Raw genomic sequence first — 23944 nt, 5'->3', positions numbered from 1 at the left:
AATAACATTTAAAAATTCAAAAATAATCTTTAAATTTAGAACAAAGATGAGACTATCTAAATAATTAATATCTTGTTAGGATAACGGCAAGTTTGCGGGATATTACCAATATCTCGTATGAATAAAGAATGCATATAGAAACACGTTTGAAGAAATACCCATGTATAACAAGTAGATACGCTAAAATGAGGTGTATTTAGATTTGGAGTATAAAGTTTGGTACAGTATTTTATAAATTGGGAGAGAATACCCTTTACCTACAAGTATATTACCTTCATCTCGACATATGTATGCATATGTGTGATCGAATGAGGAAGACAAACAAGGAAGTAGTTCTTTCATTCTTATTTTTAATATAGTGCTTAATTAATTTCGATTTAGTAAGACAATAATTGTGCGGGGCAATGTGTGTATAGTGAGACATTTAAAGATGGTTACGGTGTATCACTAACCAACTTGCATTGCTGCTGGGTTAGAGGCTATATATCACCTCTGACGTCACAAGCGGTCATGTACGTGAGGGAAAGATGGCGGCGGTTCGGAGTAATCGGACAAGTACCTTAGATATTATATGGAGGTATCTTTTGATATTGTTGAATCTACAACAAGTAGGTAAGTGGATTGCATTATATAATTAGTTATATTAGCAACTTTTGGTCTGCTAATCGAAACATAGTAAAAGGAAGCGTTCATCTACCTCTTGATAAGTACGGAGGTGCGTGCAGCTCGCACCGTCCGTATGTGTTTTGTTGTACGTTGTTCATCCCCCACCTTATGCTTGTGCCATCGAAAGAAACACTAGTCATGAGTCTGCTCGTATGCAAGCCTTATTAGACTCCCATTATTAGTTTGCAGTGATTTATCCATCTTTAAACACTTAATTGGCTATCAGTTATTTACCTTGTTTATATGCGATTTGCTTATGTTCTGTTTACACAGAAAACACATCTGCCCCGTACTTGTTATAGCAAATTTACTGGGAAGTTAAACAAATGCATAAATCCAGTGTTGTGTGTGTGTACACACACACACATGTTTGTACATAGGTGCGCCTGTCTATATATATATTTATATAATCATTAAACCTTTCAGTTTACTCATTGTATTATGTGACGATTTGATTCAAACTTATCATGGATCTTAAGTTTTTAGCTGTGTAGTTAAAAACACACTAAATCAGCCTACATAATTCAACTTGACTAACTCAATTCGTGTTCATATCACAATAATAATAAACACAGCATTTCTTTAATGTAGTAAACACTCAATACCATGCACACGTTTCTCTATTTGTGTATTGCATGGAAATAAACATGCTTCTTGCTTTTACAGTCGTAGGTAAATCTGCTTGTTGAAATATTTTTATGTTGTTGCACGTTGTAGTATTTATTTAGAAACTTCTGAAGCTGTAATAACAAATGAATTTAGAGGTTCCAGTTTGTTTTGGTACCTTTGTTTCTATCTTTAGTTTCCTTTCTAGTTCTTAAAGGGCTTCCTTCATGGAAAGTCAACAGCAAATACAACTGCCTTAGAGCCCCCTCCCCGTTTTTTTTAAAGAGAAAAAAAGGGGAGTTAGGAAGGGTTTCTAAATACGCTAGTAGTTGGTCATTTGTAGTGTTTTAGGTTATTTTTGTTTTCTTCCACTAAGCGTGAAGTAGGGGAAAGAGAGCAAAAGCATTTAAATAATGATTATATGTTTCTATGAAATTTAATTATTCTGTTATTTGGCCTACCAGGTAGTACTTCACTGTTGAACATTTTTATACCCCACTAGTTAGAAAATAGTTTACACACACACACGCATATATATATATATATATATATATATATATATATATATATATATCAACAATATCGCTATCAATTTAGAGTAATAATTTGTAGTTTTGGAATCAGTAGTTCTTTGGCTGCTATTTCTGAATTCTCAGTATGTTGGAGAAGCAGGTTACTGTCAATCCCTATATATTTATGATTATATATATATATATATATATATATATATCTGTTGTGTCTGGGGAGAGTCATTCTCTTTTAGTGCCTTATAATTTAACACATCGGTAAAATTTCCACTTATTTCTTTTTTCTTTTTCTAAAATTTTCGTTGTCTTGCAACCTTTTCAATAGTTTTGAGTCAAAACCATTGAAAAGTTTGCAAGACAACGAAAATTTTAGAAAAATAAAAAAGAAATAAGTGGAAATTTTACCGGTGAGTGTTTTATAAGGCACTAAAAGAGAATGACTCTCCCCAGACAACAGAATATGCTTCAACACACGAACTCACATGAAGAATCTTGCAAACCAAATCCAAAAACGAAATATATATATGTTTATATATATATATATACATATATATATATATATATATATAATTATTATAATAATACTGCTTGGTGTCTACGAAGACAAAAAAAGAAAATTTGTGTCAAGGGGTGTATCAACCATGCAGAACGATGAGACTTGATTCGGGAGAATGATTTTGCTTTTTCATCTTTTTCTGTTTACTCCACAATTACTTTTAAAGTTGACGAACTTATTTCAAAGACTTGCCAGAAATGGCTTCGGTGCTTCCATTTCTGGCTCTTTGCAAACATGATAGTTTTTTTTCGATTGCTTTCTTCGTTTTATCTTTTCGCCTGTTTTCTTAAAATTTCCCCTCAGTTTAACTTAATAGAGGTGGCGGGTGGAAATCATTTAATGAAACATTAATTAGTTTGCTAGTTTACAATTATCTTCTTCACGGGATTATTTTGTGATATGTTTAACGAAACTATAATTAATTTATTTTAATACATTAATTAAAGAAAAGGAAGAAATATAATTTTAAAAAATTATTTACGAAAATTACTTAAAAGATAAAAAATGAATTACTAGTTTTCAGATAATTGATCTGTCCTGGGTTGGGATAGATACTTGCAAGCAGATCTTCTTAGCTTCTTCCCTATAATCATTAAATTTATTCTTCTCCATAGAAATATAGACTATATTCATTTATATTTATATGATTGCTCTATGACTTCGAATTTTTTTACTTTTATTTATCGACTTCTGCATATTTTTTTTTACCCTTCTGGTTTGTAGTACCGTCTATTCTCGTTCCTCTAAGACTACATATATGGATTGCTCTCTCGGCTAATCCGTTGGCAAATACTGAAGAATTCCGAATCTCGGTATGGTGGCAAGCACAAAGACTACAACAGAAATCAGAGTCCCACATTTGCTATTGATCGAAATTAATCCTATAGGTTCTGTCTTCTCGGATTTCATCGCTCAGTTGCTAATCTCGGCATTCTCTCACTGGATCCTTTCTTTACTTTTGCAGCTTCGGACTCCCAATTATTTTTCTTATGAATTCCACCAACTTTTTTGTTCTTTTTTTTTTTCAAATTCACCTATTTTTCGTTTTAACATCAGAAACATTTTTGATTTTTCTTCAGTGATTTGAGTTTGATATCCGAACAACAATAATAATAAAAATAAGTCAACATCAACAACTCTGGTATATGGAACTTCTATTTTAAAGAAAGCAATATATTTATTGTTTTCTGCTCATTTGATTGGGGAGGGCTGTAGTGGCAACAATAATAATAAACTATCATTATTCCCGAAGAATTCATAATCGTTACAGTTATCATTCCACAAATCCGAAACCTTGATTATTATATAAGAGTCTTTTGTTATGTAGTGCTGGGGTTATTTTTTGAGGAATTGAGTCTGTCACTTAATTTCGGTTCCCGTTGGAACCATTTCATTTAAGGAAAGCATGAACCACACATCATCTTATTCTATCTACCTCAACGATTTTATCATCATCATTGTTATTAGTAGTAGTAGTAATGCAAGTTCAAATCCCAAATATTGCCTGGGTTGATTTTATTTCTCATCCTCCCTACCGACACCCTCCAAATATGTGGCCCTGTCCTTGTGTTCGAACCCCCACCACCACTGTTAAGGAATTTTTTCCTGATAAAATTTTTGTTGGAATTTTAATTTCTTTTATATCTTGTTATATCTTTATTGTTGCTTAATTCCTTTCGATCGATATAGGCCCATACTTTTTATGTGTTGTATTTCGTCCTTTTATACTGTACTTAATGTCTTGGGCCCCTTATGGCCTATAAAAGAAATTATCTTGACGATGTATAGCAGAAATGGGAGTGTCGGCTTCGCAGAATTTAGTTACATTCTGAGTTCGAATCTCGCCAAGGTGTCCTCTGTCTTTTATTCTTCTCTCTCGGTTCGATGGAATATTAAGTACCAGTAGAATATAAGTTATCGTAAATCGATTATAACCCTATCCCAAATGTATGCTCTTGTACCTGTTACAAATTATCACTAGTCTCATGGATGGGAGACACTTAATTTCGATACTTTATGATATCTAATTTTAAGGCTTTATTCTTTCTTTCTGTGATGGATACTAATTGAATTTATTTTAAATTCTACCGTAGTGGAACGGGGAATCGATAAAGTATCAGTAATAAACTGGTCAGTTTTATGGCGGAGGTAAATGCAGTGGACCGCACCCCCTTTGGGATGTCTTATGTCTGTCCTTGGTCCAGTTTTAAATTGGTTATGTCCGTCCTTGGTTGGAATAAATTATTCACATCAGAAGCACGTCCGATATGAAATAGAGTCAATAATAAAACAGCAACCGCAAACACTGCTGTTTATAGGAGAATTGACCGACTTGGAAAAGTTAACTTGATCTTTGGTATACATTGTCTAAATATAGTGTCCCCACTCGTCCACCGATGCAAGATTGGGTCAAAGGCTACCCCTGTCTTGTAAAACACGACTTTTGTATGAATATTCTTCTTTTAAATTAATTTCTTTCGAACTCTTAGATTCTCCTTACTCCGGGTCAATCACGATCGAGTAGATTAAAGACATTCCTGCCATGGCCGTTTGTGTCTTTTCCTTTTCCATGACTGTAGGAAGTGAGATTTAGCTGCCATTTCTAGCAGGTAGAGGCTCCGTCGTTGGCTCCCGTTTGTATGTCGGTTATATTTCAGAAAAATGAATTTTCAAACTTCTCTTTTTAATGATGGCACTTCAGTTCTATGGCTGTTGTTAATTGTTGTTTCGACTGTTATTGATGTAAATCTGTGAAATCTTGCGGCATCTCTAGATACAGACGGGACACCCCCCTTTATATCCGACATAGCTCACCCAATAAATTCATAATTTATTCATGTTTCATTTCACGGAATTAGCGCACCCACCACCCAGATGTAAGTGGGAAATATTTTCTGAGTAGTTTGTTATCAAAACAGTTGGCGGCCAACATAGGTCCCAACAATGACGTTAATTGAATATAAACTTGCCACCTGCTGGCCGCCTATTCGACCGGCCATAAACCACAGGGACTTGACTAACGACTTAAACATGAGAAACTGGCCAAGAATATTGAAGTTTTCTCCCAGTTATTATACTATTCCAGTATGTGTATTAAAAGTTATTCTGCTTAACTATCTGGGACTACGAAGTTTCCTCCCCACCTTTTCTTTTTTTCTTTTTTTTTTTGAAGTACAAACATCTTAGTGCGTGTCAAAAATCTATGTAAAAAGTTGACAAGAATGGACTAGTTTTACATATTTTTTTGGAGGAAGTAAAAAAACTAAAATAAATACATTGACAAAAAGAAAAACGAAACAAAACAAGTGCGGTTAATTTTTTTACTTCTCAAGTATCACATTATTTTTCAAGCAATGATATATCATTGCTTGAAAAATAAGGAAACTAATTTATATTTCTGTTGAACTTGGATTCCTCTATTCAGTTATTTAAAATATTCGTTACATGTTGTTATATATACACATACATCCATGTGTAAGGTTTGACACGTTACCTTTTACTGATTATTAAATGTTTGCGTCCATAATATTACTAACTACATTCAGTCTTTGAGTTGGGTCAAATCTCCACCTTCGTTTAAGCAGTTATAAATTTACGTTGCATTAGAGGCAAAATTCACTGTTTCTGTTCTAGAATTCTAGACCTAATCAACTGAGCTAACAAGATTTGTGAAATGTGCTTTGAAAGCTCTTGCCAGTGTGGTTGTGTTGTAACTGGGTCAGGTTTAACCAGGTTTCTTATGATGTTCTATTAAACTCTTCACAATGTGAAATCTAATGAGATCTCTAAAGACCCTCGAATCCTCATATGCAATGCAGATATTCCTTGGGACTTATTTTCTGAACCTGTTGCGCTAAACTAATAGCGAAGAAAGTATCTTGTAAAGTACACACACACGTACAATTTACAAGATACTCTTTTTATTAGAGAAACTAAAGGTAGGTGTGTGTGTGTGTGTGTGTGTGTTTGTATATATATATATATATATATATATATATATATTGTTGTACTTGGGGATGGTCATGTTGCCAGTTTAGCCAATAAAAACACACGCACTGTATATTTGGTGTTAATTTTCTTTTCTTTTTTTTTTCTTTTTTTTTCAGCTTTATATTACATTAATCTTAATCTTAATCTTATTTCGGCCAGAGTTCTTTCGTCACACTTCTGTGACCTCATCAGTGGTCCTTTGTTTCCTTCTTCTTTCTTATATATATATATATATATATATATATATATATATATATATATATATATATATATATATATATATATACACACACACACACACACGCGCGCGCGCATACATACCTCCTTTAGTTTCTCCAAAATTAGAATAAAATGTCTCATGACTTTGTTTAAATAACAAAGTATTTTGAAGGTGCAGTTAATGTGCTCAAACCAGATTATAGCTTTTTTTGTTGTGTATTTAAAGCAAAAATGATGGATGTATTTTGTATTAGGAAGGAGCAAATTGCATGTGCATAAAAAAAACCCATCTGTAAATGAGGACCTAAACTGAAAAAATCGATCAGTCTTCAATTTTACAAATTTTATAGTTATACAGTTTATTATGATATAAAGTTTTAGACGTTTTTTATTCTTTTCTTGTGGATTTTTAGAGGCATTATCATTAGGATGTTTAAAATTTGAATACTTTAGAGTAAGCCCATTACTCTGCTTTTTGTAAAAAGACACCACTCCCGTTTTCAATGGTTATTATTAGCAAGTGTTGCTGATGGCACAGTTGCTAGTGTCGGACGAAAATATTTTTTTGTGGTATTTAGTGACAGCCTTTTACGCTCTGAGTTCGCGTTCTGCTGTAGCCAGCTTTGCCTTTTATCTTTCCAGATCTGATAAAATAAAGTACCAATCAAATACTGGAATCGATTTAATTAACTAACATCTCCCTCTCTTATTTCTGACATTGTATCTATGTTGGAAAAGATTTTAGCTAAGAAGAAAGTTGTTTAGCCTCAGATCAGCTCTGATTCTGTAAACTTTTGATCATAGTCTTTCCAGCCATGGTCCTTCCATCTTCATTTCAGAATTTGTGCATCAAGGTTTATATGATTCAATGTGTCTCATTTTTTTTTAATGGCAGGGTCTGATTTAAGAGAGAGATATTTGGCTGTCATTTGTAGCAAGTTGAGTGACCAGATGGAGGATTCATGAAAGAGTTTCATTTAGTAGTTGATTGTAAAAACTATTACAAGTTGTGGCTGAAGGTAAAAACAAGTTGATTGATTAAGCCACCAGTTCAAAGTCAAACATTATGTATTTGGGTTGTACCTTTAATTTTACACACCTTAGTTTGGTTAGCTGCCAGAAATAGTTACTGTTCTCAGTTGTGCATCTGAGAATGTTGCCTGAGGTAAAGTAGTATTGTTATCCATCTCTTTAATTTAATACTAAATGCCATAAAACCCAAGCACAGCAGTAGCCCATAAAATCTCATTGAGTCTTTGGACACACACACACACACACACACACACACACACACACACACACACATACATGTACATACACAGTATGTGTAAGATATTTGAGGACAGATTTATGTTTATAAAAAAACATATATAATAACAGATAACTTTATTTCTCAAAAAATGCTATGAGGATAAAAATAAACCTTCTTTTCTATAATGTTATTCAATAAATTTACCTTCAGCTTCAACAACTGCTTCTATATGAGATCTAAATCATCTACATGCTCAAATCAAGTGGTCCTGGTTTATTTTGGACATTACTCTGACTATGGCAGCTTTCAAAGAATCTTTGGTGTTATTGGTGTGTTCATTGACCTCTCTCTCAACAACGCTCAACATGTAATAGTCCAATGGATTGAGATCTGAAGAATTAGGAGGCCAAATGTTAGGGGTTATGTGATCATGAAAATTTTCAGCCATTCATTCCTGTGTTACTAGAGCCATGTGTAATAATGTAATCTTACTGAAACATATGGCCTTCCATTGCATACACTGTCTATCCAGGGCTTAATTGTTTCCAGGACCTCAATGTAGGTGGCAGAGTTAACTCTAAGGCCTTGAGGAAAGAAGTAAGGAAGCATCACACGTCCTTCATTGCTGACGACCCCTAAAACCATGACAGTTGGAACATCAGAAGGGTCTGCACATAGCCATCTGTCATTTCTTCTGTTAACTCTTTGATCTTGGTCGAAGTTTTTCTCGTTTGAGAAAAACCAGATCAAATCGTCTGCTTGATGTTTCAGTTTGTTTAAGAACTTTTTAGATCTGATGTAGTGATTTTCTTTTGCTTTTTCTGACAAATTCCTCATCATATAAGACTTATATCTGATGCCTTCGTGGACAACATTTCTGACTGTTTCTTCTGATACATGGAGATCTTTTGCAATTGACCTCATGGACTTTCTGGGATTGTAATCAATGCTCCGTTGAACTTGCTGGATAAATTCAGGTTTTCTGATGATTTCAGAGTGTTTAGAATGCTTTTTAAGCTTTGATACTGGTGATACGTTTCCATCTTCAGTCTGTAGCTCCTTACAAACTTTGTAGCTGAAAGGTCTACCAACTTTTAAAAATCGAGATATTTCTAAATCACTATGCTCAACCTTTATAACCACAATAACAGCATGCCTCTTCATTTCTTGAGTAAGCTGAGGATCTGCTATTGTTATTTTCTGAAACAAAGATTATACAGAGTTAGCAAAAAATGCAGCAATGACTCAACCAAGGTATATCCTCAAATACCTTATGCACCCTGTATATATATATATAATGTATATGTGTGTATGTACACATGTATTTATACATACATCATTTACATTTACTTGAGTCTGAAAAGACATTTTAAAATTTATCTGCATCAACTAAAATGTTTGAGATTATAATTTTCATTCAGTATGTCTCTGGCTGTGATGATTAACTCTCAAAGGCCTAGAAAAGGTGAAAAGATAACAGAAGATACAGCAGTAAGATCATTGTATCACTGACACTGCTGGTTCAAATTCTATGCTGTGCCAAACCTGTGAGGAATGTTACATAATTCCACTAAGGTATTTTAATTGTACCATGACACTTAGTGGTAGATGAAGAGAAGAAAAATTTTGGCAAGGGACTGTATAGGTGGCGTATTGGTAGAGTCATCAGAGCTTTAGAAAGAATGTTTTGTGATACTTGTTCCCATACTCTGTGTTCAGAATTCAAATCTTGTTGAGATCAACTTTCTCTTTTATCCCTTCAGGATCGATGAAAAAATTACCAATCCATGGTAGTGGATTGATAGAACTTTAAGAACATTGAACTGGATCTCTTCCTGTATTTGTTATGGCTGTGAGCATTCTGAGTACAAATCCTACTGTAGCCTACTTGTGTGGTAATTTAACCTGTTGCCCAGTTTAACACCATCACCTGGCACCACATGTGCAGTCAAACTTGGTTTCTAGTTTGAGGGTAATTTCCTTCCTCCCTTTCCTGGAGGCCTTGTAATGAACTATGGGCACAAGTTTTCTTTTTGGGACTGTATCTACAAAAACTACTTTAAAACAGTACAACAAAATAAAATATCAATAGTATTTGAGTCCTTGTGTGTGCTTGAGTAAGAGAGAAAAAGAAAGGGGTGGAGGTTTTAAATGTTTTGATATCTGATAAGTACAATGTAAAAAGTTATTAATTTTATATATATATATATATATATATATATATGTAAGTTAGTATGGAATTGATATGTTGTTTACTTCTTAGCTGCATCTGCTATTTTCCTTGGTTACATGTACAAGTTTCTGGAAATGTTACAGCAAAATTAGTTAATGAGAGTGATATTGGCTCCTCACTTGTCACTTTTGAAGCATAATATGGACAGGGGGCAGGTGGTAAAAACAGTGAGGACACATGTACACAAAAGAATTAAAAAGATGATTACAGGGTCAGCAGGCATCAGTATGGACCTAGAAATCCTAATGACCCCAGAAAAAACAACAGAGCCATTCCGGAGTAGTGTTCCAAAACTTATGCAGAAAAAGATTCAAAAGTAAATACAGGTCTACACTAAATTAATATAGGTAGATGAAATGACCTATGCTTTTAATCAATTTATTTCTTATAACCATAAGTGCAGGAGTGGCTGTATGGTAAGTCGGGGTCGATTAAATAAGTACCAGTTGCGCACTGGGGGTCGATGTAATCGACTTAATCCCTTTGTCTGTCCTTGTTTATCCCTTCTATGTTCAGCTCCTTGTGGGCAATAAAGAAATAAGAAGTTTGCTTCCCAACAACATGGTTCTAGGACCAGTTCCACTGCATGGCACCTTGAGCAAGTGTCTTCTACTATAGCCTTGGGCTGACCAAAGCCTTGTGAGTGGATTTGGTAGATAGAAACTGAATGAAACCTGTCGTATCTATGTATATAAAAGTGAGGATGTGTGTATGTGTGTGTAAACCTGCAGAATTTCTGAAGTTCACAACTGATTTTCTCCAAACTGGGAACATATATTACTTATGTTCTAGAGATGGTTTTAGAGTCTTAAAATTTTTTCACATAATGAGTAATGGGGCACCTGGGGGCAGAAAACCACTTTTCCTGGGTAAACAGTATGAATGATTGCATAGCTTGGTTGCTTTGTTGGTTCAAAGGATATTACTCTTGATAATGTACTTATGTTAATTTCTCTACCTCTCTTATATTATAAAATAGCTGAATCAGAGAGAAATATATCTAGAAAAAATATCTAAATCAAAAGCAAAAAGTTTTTATATGTCAATGTTTTACCCACTACACTGCGGGCTTCATCAGGACTATAATGAAAACAAGCTTTTCACACATAAGAGCGCATGGTGTCTTCACATCTTTGTGACATGCTGCGTCCTGTTTGGTACTATGTCGTGCCCCCTCTGGCATAGAATCAAGAGAGGGAATGGTTTCTGGGCAAACAGGTGTGAACCAAGTGATGACACAGGGGAGAATGCAGTGCAAACAACCTCAGGTGTGAGTGTGATTAATCCGCTTAGGCTCAGTGCTGCTTTTTCAACGTACCAACACAATGTGGGAAGACAGTGACATTGTCCCTCCTTCATCGTAGAAACAGCAATGAGGCAAAGATGGGATGCTGCCAAACAAAACAACTTCCACAGGCCACAACATCAACTTCAAATCGTTTACACATGCTCATCTGACAACTTAATTCAGCTGTACATGCCCATCATTGATTTCAAGTGTTGCCTTGCTCCCCCACTTCACACCATTTCTTTCATGTAGATTTTTCATGAGGTGCTGTTGAGCGTGACCATGGGCTTAATTTATCACATAGATGGCGTTCCTATGTGTGGTGGTTGTTCAGCGTGGTAGCGGCAGCACCGACAGCTGCAAAGGAGAGTGTATCCACTGAGAACTTTTTGGTGTGTTCCCCACCCCCACCATTTCATGTTAGGTTAGGGCCTGAATCCTCCAAACAGATGTATGGCATGTCATTTAGTCAAATTAGCCCATCATTTACTCCACAGATGTTTTGTTGTCAATGCTGCACTTTCCCGTATCACATGTTTCAACTTGACTGTACTGTATATACAAACTATGCTATTTTTAATCCCGAGCAATGCCGGGTATCTTTGCTAGTGTGTGTGTGTGTGTGTGTGTGTGTGTATATATATATATATATATATATATATATATATATATATATATATACACACACATACATACATACAAAATGTGAGGGTTTAGTTCACAGGTGATCTAAATGACTAGGTACACTGGGTAAGTGCTGTAACAAATTACCAGGGCTCCAAGCTCATAGACGAGACAGGAGTTATGGGACCATTGTAGATTTCTGATATAGCGGATATATATTTGTTAAAGAGGACAACAAACGCTAAGGCAAGTGTTGTGAAATCCTGACACCCCTGTGGGATAGCAAGTGAACTGTCCTAAACCTTATAAAGGCGCATGCGTACTGACAGTGTGAGGTACAGTGTCGTGTGTGCAGTCACATTTGTGAAGGTAGTTGTAGAAGTCATTGAGAGAGACCTAAGTTTATGTGTTTCTTACTGATTTAGTTTTTGTAGTGTTATAACACTGTTACAGTGTAGCCTATATCCAAAGTCAAGGATAGTGGCAATTTGAAGCTCACTGTGGACGTTCTTAGCATGGAAGACCAATAGCTTCCATGGTATAGTTGCAATGGCAACTATAACAAGAACAGCAGCAACAATTGCATCAACAGCTACAACAGCAACAATAAGAACAACAGTAACAGCAACAACAAAATCAACAGTTGTTGGAATTATTGTTGCAGTTCAAAAACACGTCAGGTTCTTTTTCGGCAGACAGAGTTGCTAATTCAATTGAAGAATTTATTTATAATCTAGAAGAAGGGATTATGTTTTCTGCATACTTCGGAATGTAGAAACTGGATGGATGAAAAGAAGGTACGACTTCTTTTAAGGAAATTATCACCTGCAGATCATAAAAAGTAATGTAATTACATCCTGCCGAGAAAATCATCTGAAATTTGTTTCGAGGAAACAACCTGTTATCTAGAATATTCAGAGAAAGAAGTTCACTGTTTAATATTCCCTGGGAGTGCTTGAATTTGAAAAAAAAGAGAACCTGAAGATTTTGTCATGTATGCCGGAATTGTAAACAGAGAATGTTAAAAATTTAAACTGAACAAATTAACCCCGGATATGTTCAAATATCTAATCTTTGCACAAGGATTAACTGCAAGCAAAGATGCAGAGATACGGGCTCAGATATTGACAAAACTAGAACAAGATTTGAAACTAACTCTACAGGCAGTGGCTGAAGAATGACGAAGGATTATAAATTTATGACAGGACACAGAAAAAAATTGAAGAAGATTATTCAAATATACATATGTGTCAATCTGTAACAGATAAGAAAAAAGAAAAACAACAGTCAAGACCAAAACTATGCTATGGGTGTGGAGAAATACATTTTAAAAGAAGCTGTCCATTTGAAATTCTAAAATGTTCTGGATGTGGAAAAATCGGACATAAGGATTCACATTGTTGGGTGAAACAAAAAAGGTCAAGCAAAGCGAGGCACAAAAAAGAAAAGAAATAATGAGAATACGAGACTACAGTTGGACACAGGTAGTGGTATCACGATAATTAACAATGATACATGGGGAAAAATAGGAAAGCCTACATTGAAAAAAAACTTGAAAATTGCACAAGGTATTTCAGTTGCGATTTTTGGGCTAAATGATAAATGAGGTGACATTTCGTAGAAAAACTTTGAAAGCCAAAGTTTTTGTATTAAAAAATACAACAAACCTATTTGGCACAGACTGGATGGAACTATTTAATTTATGGGACCTCCCCATAAATATTTTTTGTAATAATGTAAATGGTTCTTATGCCAGTTCAAATAAGTCATTGGAGGATCTAAAAAAGAAATTAAAAAAGATTTTACCTGATGTTTTTTTTCTGAAGAATTAGGTAGGTGCACCAATACAAAAGTAAAATTTCAAGTGAAAGAAATGCTGTACCAGTATCTAGATTGAAGCGAGCTCTACCTTTCATGGCATTGAATCAAGTCAATGAGGAATTGGATGGACTTGAAAAGCTTGGAGTTATAGAAAAAGTGATTATTCAGAATGGGTATCACCAACTTTTATGTAAAAAATAATAAAATGCGAGTATGCGCTGACTTTTCAATGGGCTTGAACGAATGTTTGATGATGTACAATTACCCATTACTAAGTCTGGAGGAAATTTTTGTGAAACTCAATGGAAGAAAATTTTTTTCAAAGCTTGACTTGTCGGAGGTGTATTTACAGTTACAAGTTGAGGAATGTTTGAAATTATGAACAATAAACACCCATAAAGGTTTCTATAAACTCAATTGACTTCCATTTGGGGTAAAGTTAGCACTTACTATTTTCCAACAGGTGATGAACACTATGCTTGCGGATATGGATTTCATTATAGCTTGAAGAGCACTCCATTGGTTACGAAGACGAGGGTCCTAGCTGATACGATCAATGGAACAGCTTGCTCATGAAATTAACGTGCAAGTGGTTGAGCACACCAGATACAGCAGTACCCTTAACGTAGTTCTCAGGGAGATTCAGCATGACACAGAGTGTGACAAGGCTGGCTCTTTGAAATACAGGTACTACTCATTTTTGCCAGCTGAGTGGTCTGGAGCAGCATGAAATAAAGTGTCTTGCTCAAGGACACAATTTAACTCATGACCTTATGATCATGAGCCAAATGCCCTAACCACTAAGCCACACACCTTCACTATAGCTTACTTGGAAGACATAATCATAATAAGTGAGTCTTGAGGCCAGCATGAGGAACATGTTAAAAAGGTCTTTGAAAGAATAAAGGAGTATGGATTTAAACTTAGTGAGGTAAAATGTGAATTTTCCATTCCAGAAATAAAGTATCTAGGGCAAGTTATTGATAAAAATGGTTGCAGGCCAGATCCTTCAAGATTGATTGCAATAAAAAATATGCTGCCCCCGAAAAATATTACAGTGTTACAAGCATCTTGGGACTCGCAAACTATTACCAAACATATATACCAAATATGTATGAGCTAAGAGCATCCCTAAACAACCTATTGAAAAAAGACGTTAAATAGTATTGGTCGGACAGGTGCCAAAAAGTGTTCGAAGAAATTTTAAAAGTTTTAACAACGGAACTATCATTATTGTGCCTTGATCCAAATTTAAAAATAGTAGTAGCATCAGATGCTAGCAAAAGTGGTATAGGAGTGGTAATTTTACACAAGTATGAAAATGGTTGCCCAAAATCCATTGCTCATGCTTCATGTTCATTGTTGGTGGCTGAAAAAAACCACAGCCAAATTGAGAAAGAGGCATTAACCATTATTTTTGTGGTGAAAAAATTTCACAAATTCATACATGGAAGGAAATTCAGTCTGCATTCAAATCACCGCCCATTGTTGTCAGTTTATGGATTGAAAAAGGATATCCCCACACACACAGCCAACTGATTGCAGCGCTGGGGGACAATCCTGCTAAATTATGATCTTAAGATGGAATTTCTACCATCGAAAAAACTGGGACATGCAGATGGACTGTCAAGATCAATACCTAAATACAATGAACTGTTTAGAAAACATAGTAATAGTGGCATTAAAAGCTGAAATCGAAATAAAAAAATATACTCTGCAATGTAGTACGCGAACTGCCTGTCACTTTAGAGGAAATAAAAATTAAAGCAGAGAAGGATGTGTTCATAATAAAAATGAAAAAAATAGTGAAGTCAGAAATAAATACAAAAACTCATGTAGCCAAGTATAACACAGTTTCGAAATGGTATTCGATATGTGGTGACGTACTTATGTATGGTCAGAGGTTTGTAATACCTGTTGCTTTGCAAAATCGTATGCTAAAAGAATTCCACATGGGACATCCAGGAATCGCGAGAATGAAAGCACTAATGAGGAGCTACATCTACTGGCCAAATATGGATCAGGATATTTAAAAATTGGTGAAAGCCTGCTGGGGTTGTGCCCTGGCAGCAAAAGCACCACCTATAAAAATTCATCCTTGGCCCAAGACTGACATACTTGCTCCAGATTACACATAGACTTTACAGGACCATTAAATGGAGGGTATTATCTAATAGTTGTGGTTAGTTACACAAAATGGCCGGAAACAGTAAATGTAGGAAGCCGACCTCCAAAGTAACAACAGAATTTCTGGACAAACTTTTTGCGCGATATTGCATCCCAGACAGTATAGTGTCTGATAACAGAACGCAGTTTACATCGAAGGAATTTAAAAACTTTCGCAAAATGCATGCAATGGAGCATATTACTACTCCGCCATACCATCCAAGATCAAATGGACTAGTGGAACATTTTGTAGACACATTTAAGAGGGTGCTAAAAAAATCTAGGAATGAGCTACTTGCTGAAATTGCATTGACGCAATTCTTAAGTGTCTACTGAATAACACCTAATCCCAACACCAATTCAGGTGTGTCACCAGCTGAACTAATGTTCACCAGGAAAGTCAGGTCAGTGTTTGACAAATTACTACCAGGAAGAAAAGAAAAAATGGAGAGAAACACCGAAAATAAGATAAAATACTTCAAAATTGGTGACATGGTATTTTTTAAAATATACAGAAATGGAAAGGAAAGTTTGGAAGAAGGTATATTAAGTGAATGTTTAGGAAAAATAACATACATGGTAAAAGGTTATACATGGGAACACAAAAGACATTTAAACCAACTGAAAAAAATGACTTATGGAAGAAAGAATAAGACATGAAGAAACAATGGAATTTCTTTGACATTTTTATGTTCTGGTATCTCAAAGAATAGTCGAACCAACGAGTACATCAGTTAAGAAAAGAAAACAAATAAAACTTTTGCAAGTAGAGCCAAAACGAAAAATATTCCAATTTCTTCCCAGGGAATTAAGTGAAAAAAAAAAAGGTGGGGGTAGAGGTGGTAATAAATATATAATAAATAAAAGAAAAATATTGACTTCCAAGGAAAGTCAAGCTTAAAAAGGAGAGATGTTGTGGTGAAATCTTGATACCCTTGTGGGACAGCAAGTGAACTGTCCTAAACCTTATAAAGGTGCATGCGTACTGACAGTATGAGGTACAGTGTGGCGTGTGCAGTTGTATTTCTGAAGGCAGTCATAGAAGTCGTTGAGAATAGATGTAAATTTATTACGGGTTTATCATTGATTTAGTTTTTGTAGTGTTATTACACTGTTACAGTGTAGTTTATATCTCAAGTTGTATACATTATTATTATTATTATTATTATTAGAAAAATTTAAAGTCTTACAGCTGTCTCTGGGATATCCCAAAGTATGGGATATTCCATCATTGGAGACAAGTAGGGAAAATGTGAAGTGTATAGATTAAGGAAACGATAAAACAAAAAACTGGAGAAATAAATAAATGAAGAAAAGAGGGATCTGTTCAATCTCAGTCACAGATTTTTTAATTAATTTTTTTAACTAAACAATTTGAAACTAAGGATACTGGTTGAATGTGTGATGTAGAACACTGTTTACTCTTAACATTTTGGACAAAATTTTGTATTTTAGAAGTTATTTTGTGTTAAAGTTGTCATATTTGGGTAATTTTAACCAATCAATGACATGTATTCAGCTGAAGAAAGTTACTGCTGTTTGTGAAAGTAATGAAAGAGCAACAACTTCCGGGTCATCAGGTCGTCTGTTTTGGACACTGCATACGTATATGTACGTAAATACACAGACACGCACACACACACACACACACGTATGTATTCCCTATAAAAGAACTTTATTTTTCTCACCCATTCCCTATAAAAGAACTTTGTTTTTCTCACCCACCTTTCTTATCGTTTATACTCCCCCCCCCTCTTATGACCTGATGACCCGGAAGTTGTGGCTGCACCAGGCTCCAATCTGATCTGGCAATGTTTCTACAGTTGGATGCCCTTCCTAATGCCAACCACTCCAAGAGTGTAGTTATTCATTTATCTTCTTGCTAATTTTTGTACATTATATTTTTATATTACTTATTTTATCCTTCATACCAATCCTTGCCAATACCCTGTCAGTTGCATTCCTCCTCCTCTTTCTGTGCCTCCAGCTTCCCCACCAATACCTTTCTCTCTTTCTATTTATTTTTCTCAATAGCTACTTCCGCTATCATTCTCTTACGAACCATCAATATGATGACGTTTCTCTCTGGATACATACACAATGGAGGTTATAATCATACCTGGATTTACATAGGATTGTATCCAAAGACTGATGGACTAGCATCTACACTATTGGAAAGCTGAACTGTGAACTTTTATGCTTTAAAAAATTTTTTTAATTTATTTTTTTCTCCAGTCCTTTATTTCGTCGTTTCCTTAATCTATACTCTTCACAGTTTCCCCACGTGTCTCCGATGACAGAATATCCCATATTTTGAGATATCTCAGAAACAGTTGTAAGACATTAAATTTTTCTAATAGTAATAACATTTATAACTTGAGATGTTTGTCTTGCCTTAGCGTTTGTTTCCTCTTTAACAAATATATATATGTATGTATGCATGCATGCGTGCCTTTGAGTATGCTTGTCCTCCACCACTACCACTTGATGACAGGTGTTGTTATATATTTATGCCTCCATAACATAGTGGCTTTTTGAGTTAGAAAAAAAAAAAAGATACATGGAGAGCCACCTGCAGCAACTACAAGAAGATCCAGACCTTCATCAACAAATGTCTCCGGCAGATCCTCCATCTGAAGTGGTTCAACAGAGTGCCAAACACCGACTTGTGGGAAAGGGCCAACCAGGAGCCCATACATGTTTAGATTAGATGAAGGAAATGGAGATGGAAAGAATCCTCAAATATGACACGACAAGCACTTGACTGGAACCCGCAGGGGAAGAGGAAGAGAGGACGCCTGAAGCAGACATGGAAGTGGAGCATTTTGGACGAGCTCAGGACCACTGACCTGACATGGGAAGCAGCCAAGAAACACACCAATGACCACAAGAATTGGAAAATAACTGTTGAAGCCCTATGCTCCACAAGGGGAAAAAAGGATTAAGAAGAAGAAGAACATAGTGGTTTGGCAAAAGACACCAATAGGCCTTTACAAAAAACTAGTACAGGGGTCAATAAGTTTGACTAAAATTCTTCAAGGCAGTGCCCCAGCATGGAAGAAAAAGATAAAAGATAATCCTACATATAAAGTGGACATTGTTTAAGGGTATAGTTGGGGTGATATCAGTGATAGCATCGATCTAGGATATTGAAGAGGATGTTTTTAATACAGAGTTCTGTATGCGTTATCTGTCTTCCTTTGAAAGACACTTTGTATAGGAAGCAAAATTTGTTGGAATTGAACCCAGTTTTCATGGACATCTTACGTATTTGAACTTAATTTTGGTTTCTCTCTTATCAAGCAGATGAGGCAGATTTTACTTCTGCATATCATGTTGATCTATTATATGTATCTTCCCTAGCACTGCTAAAACAATTCTGTTTTGGATGCCAAAAGTTATCTTTGTTACTTAGATCATAGAAATAAAAGTTCCGTTAGAAAGTTGTATTTTTTCATATTTATTAAATATTTTAATTTTGGAATTGTGCTTATCTGGGCAGGTGATTTGATCTGGGACCATGTGTTGAAACTAAAGCAATTTATAACTTAGAAGACATATTAATCACTCATAAACACACAAAAAATGTTAACTTCACTTAATCACTTTATTAATATTTGGTACAGATGTAACATAAAGAAATTTGCTTCCCAATCATGTGGTTTTGGGTTCAGTCCCACTGTGTGGCACCTCAGGCAAGTGTCTTCTTGATGTTGATGTCAAAATTTTTGCCAGGTTGCAACTGTGTCATTGATCAGGTTGCAGATAGTGTCCTGAAAATTTTGATACCAAATAATAAATGATTTAGTGAAGCTAACAGTTTTTGTGTTTACAAATGGCTAAAATGTGTCTTTTGTACTGTAATTGCTAACATTTTAATGTTTTTTTTTTGTTTCATATTAGCAGCATTAGACAGGTATACAAATTTCTTAAATTGTTCAAATGTTATTTCTTGCTGATCTTCATATTGCATATCCTGTATATCATAGTTGTTCTTTGTCTTGTTAGAGACTGACTTCCAGTATATAAAATCTTATGAGTTGGTTGCTTCTGTTAGTATGGCAATTTGGATACTGTGTGCATTCAGCACATATGTCCATATGTTTCCTCTTAATCAGCTCACATAAACCTAACTAATAGATCTTAATAGATAAGATTTTTTTTTGTTATCTTCCCTCACCTCCTCTGACTCCAACACTGTCGTTGTCTTCAGCATCATCATCATGATCTTTTATTTGAAGTTGGTATCTGGGGAAACTTTATCCATCTGTTGTTACTCTTCATCTCTTCTCAAAATTAACTCCCTTAAAATATGGATTTATCTTCACCCTTTACAAGAATCACATGGCCTTATCTGTTTCCAACTACCATTAATATCTGATAACAATTTTTATCCAGCTCATTTTAATAATCTGTCCTATTACATGCCTTCCCTGTTCATTTTGTCCCAATTTCTTCCTCCTATATTTTTCATAGTATTTCTAATAGGCTGTTTAATCTACCCTATTAGACTTTGTCTGCTTCCCCTTTCACATTGCATGTTGGGTGGTAGAACATACTGAGTTTCAGTTAGTTGTTTTGTAACTCCAGGTCTTTGATCAAAAGCATTCCACTTGCGACCACTTGATATTTTTGGGTGATATCTTGGACTGCATTATTTAATATAATCTTTCATTTTTTTTAAGATAATAGAGTGTGAATTGAAGAAGATTTGGCTGTTTTTTCTTGCTGGTTAAATGACCATACAAAGGGTTCTTCATTAGATCAGTTACATTTTCACTGATATATTTTATATTCTCGTCCTTAGAAGTCTGAGGATTTTTGTGTATGTAAGAGTCCTGTTTCATTGAACTTCAACATCATATTCCTGGTAAATGCAACAGTGAAACATAGTTATGATATTAATCCATGTACTGTAAGGGTTAAAGGAAAAGAGGGGTTTATGGTAAGCTGGTAATAAATTTGAATCAGATGTTGTTTAATCCAAGAAGTATTAGATTTGATTTCTCTCTCTCATATATATATGAAAATCATATATATATACGTTAATCATATATATATATATATATATATATATATACATATACATATATATATGTCAATTATATGTATATATCTATACATATATATATGTCAATTATATGTATATATCATCATCGTTTAACGTCCGCTTTCCATGCTAGTATGGGTTGGACGATTTGACTGAGGACTGGTGAAACCGGATGGCAACACCAGGCTCCAGTCTGATTTGGCAGAGTTTCTACAGCTGGATGCCCTTCCTAACGCCAACCACTCAGAGAGTAAATCATATATGTATATGTAAATCATATATATATATATATATCAGGGTGAAAAACTAGAGGTAGTCGATAGCTTCCGCTATCTGGGCGACCAAGTTAGTAGTGGGGGTGGGTGCGCTGAAAGTGTAGCTGCTAGAATAAGAATAGCCTGGGCAAAGTTTAGAGAGCTCTTACCCCTGCTGGCGACAAAGGGACTCTCACTCAGAGTAAAAGGCAGACTGTATGACGCATGCGTACGAACAGCCATGCTACATGGCAGTGAAACATGGGCTGTAACTGCTGAGGACATACGTAAGCTCGCAAGGAATGAAGCCAGTATGCTCCGTTGGATGTGTAATGTCAATGTGAATACCCGTCAGAGTGTAAGTATCTTGAGAGAAAAGCTGAACATTAGAAGCATCAGTTGTGGCGTGCAAGAGAGACGATTGCGCTGGTATGGACATGTGGTGAGAATGGATGAGGATAGTTGCGTGAAAAAGTGCCACACCCTAACAGTTGAGGGAACCCGTGGAAGAGGTAGGCCCAGGAAGACCTGGGCTGAGGTGGTGAGGCAAGACCTTCGTACATTGGGCCTCACCGAAGCGATGACTACTGACCGAGACCTTTGGAAATGTGCTGTGCGTGAGAAGACCCGGCAAGCCAAGTAAGATCGTTGCCAGTGCCCCTGGACTGGTTCTTGTGCGGGTGGCACATGAGATGCACCATTTTGAGCGTGGCCGTTGCCAGTACCGCCTGACTGGCTCCCGTAGGATTTTCGAGCGAGATCGTTGCCAGTGCCCCTGGACTGGCTTGTGCGGGTGGCACATAAAAGACACCATTTCGAGCGTGGCTGTTTTCGTGCGGGTGACACGTAAAAGCACCCACTACACTCTCTGAGTGGTTGGCGTTGGGAAGGGCATCCAGCTGTGGAAGCTCTGCCAAATTAGACTGGAGCCTGGTGTTGCCATCCGGTTTCACCAGTCCTCTGTCAAATCGTCCAACCCATGCTAGCATGGAAAGCGGACGTTAAACGATGATGATGATGATGATGATGATGATATATATATATATATATATATATATATATATATATATATATATATATATATATATATATATATATAGGAATCATATATTTACATGTGTGTGTGTATATATATATATATAAAAAATCTCATGAGACTTTAGAAACCTTGAGAGAATGCGAAGTAATTAATCTTTTTTTTTTTGTTTTTCAGTTAACTGAAAGTAGATAAAGCTATGATAATAGCACATAAATATTTGGCTGAAGAATGTGTCGGATAGAAAATGTCAAACAAACGTAGCTGTGTTCTGTTGGGCAGCTTTTGACCTTTTTCTATGCAAAATATTTTAAAACCCAATATTTACATCTGCACCGACACAACATATACACATATCCTTATATGGTGTTACCACTCACTGTATTTGATAATAACAAAAGAATTGTATGATGTAATTGAGTGGGAATCAATACTCATTGTCAATGGTTTTGGAAATGTTGCAGGTCTTGGGTTTGGTAGGATCCCACAATGTGTAGTGTGCATACATAAAGGTATCATTCTGACACATAAGGGCATGTTGTATGTGTGGCATAATAGTAATTACATTGCTATTAGAAACATGGGTTGAACTGTCTCAGGCAATCAAAATTTTGTCCTTTTTCATCTACTTTTATTTTAGGTCTAGTCAATGCTTTGTTTAAATGTAAGCAAACACATCTTTCATTAACCATCAAATATTTAATTCATGGTCTATAAATTTAAGTTGTTGACTTAAGTTATCAGTTCCAATACTTTTATGGTGTTTATTTTAGAAACTTTGTAAGGTCTGCTGGCAAAGTTGACTCGGATGTAAAAGGGTTCATAAGTGGATTGGAATCAAGTACCACAAGCTATTCTGGTTTGATGCACTGATTTTGTCACATCTCACTGACACACATGCACCCACACACACTTATATCACACAAGTTCAATAGAGGCTCTGTTTATAAAATTACAAGTCTCAGTGGTGCACAGTAAAATTGAACCTGAAACTACATAATTGCAAAGGAGACTTCTTAATGAAACAGCCATACCTGTGACCCATGTATATGCATAATATGCTCACACACACACACACACACACACACACACACACGTGCGCACACACACACATGCACACACACACACACACACTTCTAAGCATAACATTTCATATAACCTTCATATTAAAAAAATCAATTTTTATCTTGAGTTGTAAGCAAAAGATTGTTAAAGCTGTTTGACTTGTTTATGTTTCAAATTGCTTAATTTTAAGTTTTGTACTTATTCATGACTGTTTCTCTTTCAAACTATCCCAAATCCCATGAGAAAGCGTTTATGTAATAATAATAATAATAATAATAATAATAATAATAATAATAGAAATTCTATTTTATCTGAATTGCTATTGTACAGTCTATTGAAAAAATAGTTTTATTTTCACACAAACTTGTTTACTGTTACTTCCCATATTTTTAAATATAAGTTTGGGACTCTCAACATTGAAGTCTTAAAAATGAAAATTACCTTTCATTCCTAACATAATGGCTAATAATCTAAAACATTATTATTTTTATACTAACAACTCATTTCAGACTTTTATATTAACTCTTTAGCATTTAAAGTGACCATGTTAAACCCAAATAGTCTCCCTGTATTATGTTCAGACAAAATCCA

General features: G+C 35.3%; 1 protein-coding gene across 2 annotated transcripts in view; it reads left to right on the top strand.

The window, feature by feature from the left end:
- The first annotated feature begins 497 nt into the window (after positions 1-497).
- LOC106873837 (bone morphogenetic protein receptor type-1B) overlaps positions 498-23944 on the top strand; it is a 119498-nt gene continuing 96051 nt past the window's right edge. For both annotated transcript variants that reach the window (XR_016242577.1, XM_089355085.1), the window contains exon 1: positions 498-612. Coding sequence is in view for 1 of the 2 variants with exons in the window: in XM_089355085.1 (XP_089211211.1) it covers positions 528-612 (85 nt within the window). In the remaining variant the exon portion in view is untranslated. The remainder of the gene's footprint in view (positions 613-23944) is intronic.

The sequence above is a fragment of the Octopus bimaculoides genome, chromosome 7, assembly GCF_046866305.1.
Source record: "Octopus bimaculoides isolate indiv1 chromosome 7, ASM4686630v1, whole genome shotgun sequence".
NCBI lineage: Eukaryota > Metazoa > Mollusca > Cephalopoda > Octopoda > Octopodidae > Octopus > Octopus bimaculoides.
This window is presented reverse-complemented; position numbering and strand designations above follow the sequence as displayed.